Raw genomic sequence first — 7,828 nt, forward strand, 5'->3', positions numbered from 1 at the left:
CTCAGATAAAGGAGAAAAGGAGAATGCTGAAATAAATTTTAAGGACAAAAGATTTGCCAGGACTATTCAGCTTTTTACTCATTTTCATAGCTGCAAAATCAGTCAACTGTTTACCAGGATGCATGTGGACACTGTACAAACAACATTACAAAGTGCATTGAGTGTTGGAGAGACCACTGGGTTCAGATATGCATATCACAGGCTTTAAACTGTCCTCACAGTGATTATGAGCGCTCTTTACTAGTATACACAAGACCATAAATGAGTGTAAAAATTGAGTGGGCATAGTCCAAAGCTGAAGGCACAATCAAGCCACCACTTAACATCAGAGGCACCTGCCACAGTTGCCTAGCAACTGATGGTCACCTGGACAACCTAAACCTAAATTGGCACACAGTCTGGACCAGTGACGTCTCTCATTAAGCTCAGTGGCCTGGGCACAGGTGTGACCACAGACAGGTGGCTCAAACAAAACAGCCCAAAGGAGAAGAGGAAAGGTTTCAGGAGGAGTACTGATTTAAAGTGACAGACAAAAATTTTTTGAGCAAGATACTGTGAGTGCTCCATTTTCCTATTAAGTGAACAGAATAAGCATTGTACCACTAAATAATTGTACTACCAAAATAATGTTTTAGTTAATGATATTTACTACAATTCAAGCAGAGATGGTGGCACTTGGTTTTATTAAAGGTTTAATCTGTGGAGATGAAAAGTTTATTTCGTACTTACATGGTTTATAAAAAAAAAAAAAAAAAAAAAAAAAAAAAATCACTTTGCTTCAGACATAGAAAACAAGATTTCCAAAAGCATGAACAATGCATGTACATAGCTATTGATGAGACTTCTCTCTTCTCTGGTCCTCTTCTCTTGTGACTCAGTGGAGGTACCAAACATGCTGCGGGCACTGTGGATGCATTGAAAGTTTGATGTTGCCATCTAGTGGTCAAGAAAGTCCACCACTCACACTGGCAACTGCGATCTGTGTAGTACAAATTGAAAAAATGATGGTGATAAAGTTCTTGCAGCATCAAAGAACACTGAAATATTCCTGCAACTCTTTTAGCTGCCCTGAACTGAATCATTGAAGCTTTGGCCATCACATAGTGGCACTCAGCTTAGTTTCCAATCACACAGGTCTTGCCACTGCCCGCTGTGTGGCCAACACGAAACTTGATGAGCCCTTAGACACGTGATTCCAATCGCCATGTCTGCATGGTTTCCCATGGCATCCTGAGGTCTTTGGCGCAACACCCATGTCCCATTCTCCACTGTTGGGGATGGCAGGCTGAGGACAGCAGCCTTGGGATGGTGGTGCTCGCCATCACGCTTCACTGGGGGTTTAGCAGCTTGCCCATGCTGGCGGCTCTGAGCGCGTTCTGCTCCTGTTTCTGCTTCTTCAGGTGGCGGTAAGCCTCCACCACACGCACCCGCTCTTCCTCCATGATCCTCTGCCTTGCCATTGATGGATTCACCACAGACACAGGAGTGTGGCCTAGGAGAGAGTTCAGCAGCAGCCCCTTTGAAGCCCCCTGAAGGTAACAAACAACAAGAGACACAGGGTTATACATTACATACATCATCTGACAGCTGTAATGTCATTGCCTCTTCACTTATCAACACACAACACATGCATATTTTAGTAGGCTTACCGTGGACTTGTTTGGGGCCTTCCTAGGTTTGGCACTCAAAGTGGGTGGAGCCATGGCAACCTCTCCAAACTCTACTTTATCTGTACAACATTCAAAGTAGGGGACTGACTGATTGATTGATCCATCAAATAACTGACTCACCGACCAATGCATCAGAATACATTGTAAACTCTATCAAATATAATTTATATTCATCAATGATAATTGAATGCATACATGCCTTTAAACCTCTCTTTCTCCTCCCTCTGCACCTGTCGGTCTAGCTTTTTCTGATGCAATCTCTGCAACCGGTTCTGGCCATGCCTAAAGAGGAATAATTATGCAAAGCTTGAGACAACTAGTACAACAATACAACAATAAAACGAATGAGGACAACCACGTCTATGTGCAAGGTGCTAAGCTCACTCTTTCTTCTTCTCGGACTTGCGTTTTCCTGCCTTCTGCTCCTGCTCACTGAGCTCCAGCTCCGGTTCCCGCTCAAGCTGGTTCTTGGTAAGGAACATGACATGATCGGTCTCTCGTGCCATACGCTTCAAGAAGGACGTTTCTGATTCACTCTGCTTTCTGCGAAATTCCGGAATCGGAATGTCTCCATCCTGAGGTTTTGGGACAAGAGCTATACATAAAAAACAACGTGCAAATAAGATTAACCAGTTATGACAAAACGTTTAGAACACGAAAGTGTTGTCTGCAGCGAAATAACATTGACAATGTAATCGTCAGAAAAGAAAACAGATAACATGATCACTTACATTTCTTAATTTTTTTAATCTGCTTGGCACCCATTTTCATCCTCTCCTTACTCTTTATAATTTCTCGTAACCGGAATGGAATCTGCTCCAGATGCTCATTTTGATTTGGCTTGTCATTGTGCTTAGGCTTTTTCCTACAAAGTCAGGAGACATATCCTTACTTTGATTACCACAAAACTTTGTTTCAAATTACGTTACCTACAGGTTCGCCTTTACACATGTAGGCTACCAGGGTAAACGTTACTAGCCTTCAACAATTGCAGCAGGTTAGCAACATGCTAACAACATTACCAACCATCAGCTTAAATTGTGGTCATCTTATTGAACGATTAACTTAGCGCTACCCATTACCCAGTTTCTATATAATGTGGAGTCTATACAATGTGACTTTAAACTCTTCATAATCGTTGGTTATAGGAAGGAAGTAGCATGGACCGACATGGCTAACAAATGCGTTAGCTTGAAGTAGCTAACGTAATTTTAGCCTAAGTTACATAGAGGTATAACTGTGGCTAATGGTAAAACGTTAACAAATGTAGCCTGCTAGGTACAGATATGTGAAAATGCATGTATGTAGTTGGTCTTAGATGGAGCGCGATACTTTACCTCTCATGTTTATCAAGCTTCTGTGAAGATCCGGCCTGTTTTGTGGGCTTATTCTTCCCCATGTTGTTTTTTCTCAATGCCCACGTGGGACGTGGGCGAAAGACGGCTGGATGCCCTTTGACCTCTGAACTCTTCAAAGAACACGCTAGACGGGCTCTGACGCTACCAGAGAATGTCTAATAAATAATAATACCAGAGCCCGTCTACGGAGAGCCTTGCCACTCCGTATTAAGTCCCATTGTACCGAATTTTGGTTGCAGTTCCACTAGATTTCCACTGGGGGCGATCGCCATGAGTGCAGAATGAATGGGAGTCAATGGAGCTAGACGGCTAAATTTGCCTCTTTCACCTGATTGTCGTTGACAAATCTCAGATTTGATTGTAGTTTGTATAACTTCAACATGGGTTATAGGTCAAAAGTTGAATGAACGAGTACTTATGTCCTTTTGATTTCTTACAGGTTGGGTCGTTGTTGCCCATAACACGCTAGCATTGTGCTAATGAATGACGTCATAGACACGTTTGAAAGGCTTTTTAGAACAATTAAGTGACTTTAAAAAATATAATACTCAACCAAGTGTATTTTCTTTGCCTCCCCTTTCGAAAACAATTTTCAAATTACTTGGAAAAAAATTATATCCAGAGAAAAGTGGATTTTGAGGGGTACAGCTCCATAGACCTCCATTCATTCTGCACTCGTGGACGAGCGCCCTCATGTGGAACCACAGCAGGAACTGCAACCAGTTCAGAAACCGGAAGTTTTCCGAGAGTGGCAGTTCTCCCCTTATTAGACATTCTCTGATAATACTCAACTCTAGCTTGACCTGTCAGAATTTTAGGGACGCTATGTAATTTTTATACGCTGTTTAATGTTTTATTCCCCCTATATTTCTGCCAAACATGGCTATTTCTGTCAATAAGGAATTCAAAGAAAGGCTTTTCCTCCGGTATTAAGTATATATTTTCTTTAAAATATTAATATAAAATACAGTGTGCATACAGTGACTATAAAAAGAGGTGTGTCTGATAAGTCCCATATAGGATAACTATTCTGCATTGGTTTGGAGTCACTAGGTCACATGACCTGGGAGGTATTGAAAAAAAGGAGACTGTTTCTTATATGAAATAATATATTTTCTTTAAAATATTCATATAAAATACAGTGTGCATACAGTGATCATAAAAAGAGGTGTGCCCGATGAGTCCCATATAGGATAACTATTCTGCATTGGTTTAGATCGTCACTAGGTCACATGGCTTGGGAGGTATTGAAAAAAGGGAGACCATTCCTTATGGGAAATAAGGTATTTTCTTTAAAATATTCATATAAAATACTGTGTGCATAGTGACTATAAAAAGAGCTGTGTCTGATGAGTCCCATATAGGATAACTATTTTGAATTGGTTTGGAGTCACTAGGTCACATGATGTCCCTAAGGTTTTTTTTTTGAATATCTGTCGAATATCAAATATCAAACTAACTTCACCTCGGTGTTTACCACGGCATAGACCTCTGAAGTTCGCCTACAAAAAAGAACCAAAACGGCCATCTTTGCCCATATAAGGAGATCCGGTTGTTAATTGAAGCTAACTACCTATGGCAAGTTGCATTGAAAGTTAGCTCTGGGGTAGCAAAAATCTAAGTGTGCCGCCTTCACGTACCGGAGATCACAGTATCCACTCGAAGGCAGAGGACAAAAGTGCGTTCAGGAAAACGTCTGCATTTCAGACTTTTTCATCCCCTAGAGAGTTTAACAGGTGCGATAATTCAAAATCCCCATGTTATTTTCCCATAGGAAAAATCGCCAGATACCGGATGTCAAAGATGGCAGCTTTTTTGTAGGCGAACTTCAGAGGTCTATTGCCTCTGCAGTTTTCTCAATCTGATTTTTGTGCTATCAAGTATGTTCTTCCAAAGCCTCAAAGTTTTCAGTGGAACATGTTTAAAGTGACTTGGCAATTTATTGAGATTTCCTGGAGCACTGTCTCTCACCCATGTTTGAAATGGTTTTTAACATATAGTTAAGCTGAAATTATTGTTAAGGTTTGGTGCAAGCACAAAAAGTTGTGCTGTGTGTACAGAGACTTTGAGGTTACCGTAGAGGTCGCCGTTTAAAAAAAAAAAAAAAACATAGTCCAGTATTTCTTTCGAAATTGAAATGAAGTTGTATGGACTGGACTATGTTTTTTTTTTTTTTTTTAAACGGCGACGAAATTGTGAATTTCCAGAGCGTGTTACAACACACTCAGCAATAAGACTCCTACAGAAAAGATGGCAACATTTCCGGAAAGGTACTGGACTCTCTATTCGACCACATAAAGACCTCGGGATACTTCGGTTTGGCTTTAGGGACCCTCTACTCACTACCACGTAAGTGTTATGTTGTTTGGAACTGTAGAAGAGGTATAAAAATAGCGTTTTGTAGGCGAAATTGAAATGCCCTGCTCACTTCCAGGCTACGAGTTGTGACTGAAAACGGTACAATCGAACTTTCTCAAACTCTGTCAAACTCTGTAGGTGACAAAGTAGAAAAAGCTGCTGGGCAGATTGGCCTACACACTTCTGCCATTTCCAGTGGAAACTATATGGCAGAAGTGTGTAGGCCAATCTGCCCACCAGCTTTTTCAGCTTCGCTACCTACAGATGTTTTACCGGTATGATATTTCGAAACGCCATGTTATTTCTCATAGACAATCCACGCCCGGAAGTTGGATGGATACGGAAGTTACGGAGGCGGGACTTATTCTGGAGAGGTCAATTAAAACTGGTGGTAACAGCAAGGGCAGATAGGTGGTAACATTACTGTAAATTAACACCCATAAGTATTTCTGGACTAAAATATTGCAAAGCGATTTGGTTACTTTATTTGTCATGCTTTTATCAGTTGTAACATAGTCAAAACGTTAAGAATATCATACCAGAACCTGAAATAATAACTGTATGATAGCTGCCATAGCTATCCTAGCTGACGTTTATCGTAGCTCATAGTGCTAGGGCTAATGTAACTCGTCTGTTTTTTACGTTGCCCAGCGAATAAGTAGGCTTAATTCTTACATGTCTTAAGTTAAAGAATTGAAAGAAATAGGAAATAAAGAAAACGCTTGAACGGGTTTATCCATTTACATTCAGATCTTGCCATAGACTTTGCCTAAGCGCTTGCTTGCTTGGTAGTCTACCGTCCTGTTCAGTCTATGGTTGCTATAGCAACCGCTGCTGTGCTTCATAAACTGACGAGATAACCGTGTGGTTAAAGGACAATTCCGGCGCAAAATGAACCTAGGGGTTAATAACACATGTGTACCGAGTTCGACCGTTCGCTGGGATTTGTTTTCATGCTAGTCGAATGTGACCAGTTTTATTGCAAACCGCTTATTAGCGTTAACGCTAGCCTTCGGGGCACACATACAGAGAAAGAAATCGCTATTTCTATACCATTAACAAGGCTCAAAATAGCCCCACACTTACACAGTAGCATAATGAGGGTCTCTACATGTAAACCGAAGCATTGAGAACTTTGTAAGTGTACAGGCAGTTTATTAAAAAGAAACACATTACCGTTGACGTCTGGTTCACATACAGGCAGGCGCCTTGGTTACAACTGGGATGTGAAGTGAATCTCGGGTGAAACGTTGTTGCAGAAGGACTGTGCAAAAGAGAAGCACTGAACGCAACAGGAGACATAAGAGATGGCAGGTTATTTGAACGAATTTGAAGACATCAAGGATGAACCCTTATTGGACGTCCTTATCTTTTCGAGTCGGAATACCAACGAAGAGCTGCGGGAGCTCCGTGAAAGGGCTATGAGAGAGAGAGCTAGAAGCTGTAGTCAATACCACACACAGGCGGCGGCGATCCATAGGCTACCAGAGGGACATGGATCCACTAAGTAAGTAGCCTACACTACACAAGTTATGTTACATCGGAGCTATTATTTCTGATAGGCCTATATTGAGCAAATTACGTTTGATTTTAGTTCACATCGCCTGCCTGTGAACCAGACGTGAACGGTAATGTGTTTCTTTTTAATAAACTGCCTGTACACTTACAAAGTTCTCAATGCTTCGGTTTACATGTAGAGACCCTCATTATGCTACTGTGTAAGTGTGGTGCTATTTTGAGCCTTGTTAGTGGTATAGAAATAGTGATTTATTTCTACTGTACGTGTGCCCCGAAGGCTAGCGTTAACCGCTAATAAGCGGTTTGCAATAAAACTGGTCACATTCGACTAGCATGAAAACAAATCCCAGCGAACGGTCGAACTCGGTACACATGTGTTATTAACCCCTAGGTTCATTTTGCGCCGGAATTGTCCTTTAACATACTCCCCAAACACAAAGAAAACAAAACTATGTAAGAAAATGGGATGTTGTATTCCAAACAACAAACCAACAGTCCTGGAAGGGCATTACTATAATCTCACTCACTATAATCTCCTAGCTGTGGATGTCCCATTACAACCCATTCATTTAATTCGTCTTTTTGCCATCCACTAGGCTATTATTATAGGCTTGCAAAGGGTGATAAAATAAACGTGTTCTCATATCAAATAATAATAGAATATAAACATAAATGTGTGTACAGTATTACTGTTTTTAATCATGAATGACACCACTGAATCACCCTTTCGGAAATGGAATGAATAATTCAACTATTTCGTCAACATTACTGCTAGCTAGAAGCTAACCTATAACGTTACAGTCTAAAAAGCGGATGGGATAGCTAACGTTAACATTACGGCTCCGCTTCAACCCTTTTTGCGATCACAGTATAACTTGAGCTACCACGTCACTCTTAATTAAGTTATAATTTTGCAACCCCAAT

The 7,828-nt window shown here is 40.9% G+C and overlaps 1 protein-coding gene across 1 annotated transcript; it reads right to left on the minus strand.

Moving 5' to 3' along the window:
* Positions 1–52: 52 nt before the first annotated feature.
* On the minus strand, positions 53–3,151 carry ccdc137 (coiled-coil domain containing 137). The gene is made up of 6 exons (XM_076265460.1): positions 3,008–3,151; positions 2,402–2,535; positions 2,055–2,265; positions 1,870–1,952; positions 1,650–1,729; positions 53–1,529 (listed from the first exon to the last, which is right to left on the minus strand). Exons 1-6 carry the CDS (start codon positions 3,067–3,069, stop codon positions 1,329–1,331), a joined length of 771 nt encoding a protein of 256 aa, XP_076121575.1. The 5' UTR covers positions 3,070–3,151; the 3' UTR covers positions 53–1,328.
* Between the last annotated feature and the right edge of the window lie 4,677 nt (positions 3,152–7,828).

Source organism: Alosa pseudoharengus, unplaced genomic scaffold, assembly GCF_046254945.1.
Source record: "Alosa pseudoharengus isolate Yale_2024_CS ecotype anadromous, Long Island Sound unplaced genomic scaffold, YU_APseudo_1.1 YU_APseudo_1.1_scf_4, whole genome shotgun sequence".
Lineage (NCBI taxonomy): Eukaryota > Metazoa > Chordata > Actinopteri > Clupeiformes > Clupeidae > Alosa > Alosa pseudoharengus.

What these genes read in the sequence shown, in the direction of transcription:
- ccdc137 (XM_076265460.1), bottom strand. Translation starts at nt 3,069, where the DNA reads ATGGGGAAGAATAAGCCCACAAAACAGGCCGGATCTTCACAGAAGCTT. An exon ending in AAGCTTGATAAACATGAGAG is followed by an intron (nt 2,536 to 3,007) that starts GTAAAGTATCGC and finishes CTGACTTTGTAG; the next exon opens with GAAAAAGCCTAAGCACAATG. An exon ending in GATTAAAAAAATTAAGAAAT is followed by an intron (nt 2,266 to 2,401) that starts GTAAGTGATCAT and finishes TTTTATGTATAG; the next exon opens with CTCTTGTCCCAAAACCTCAG.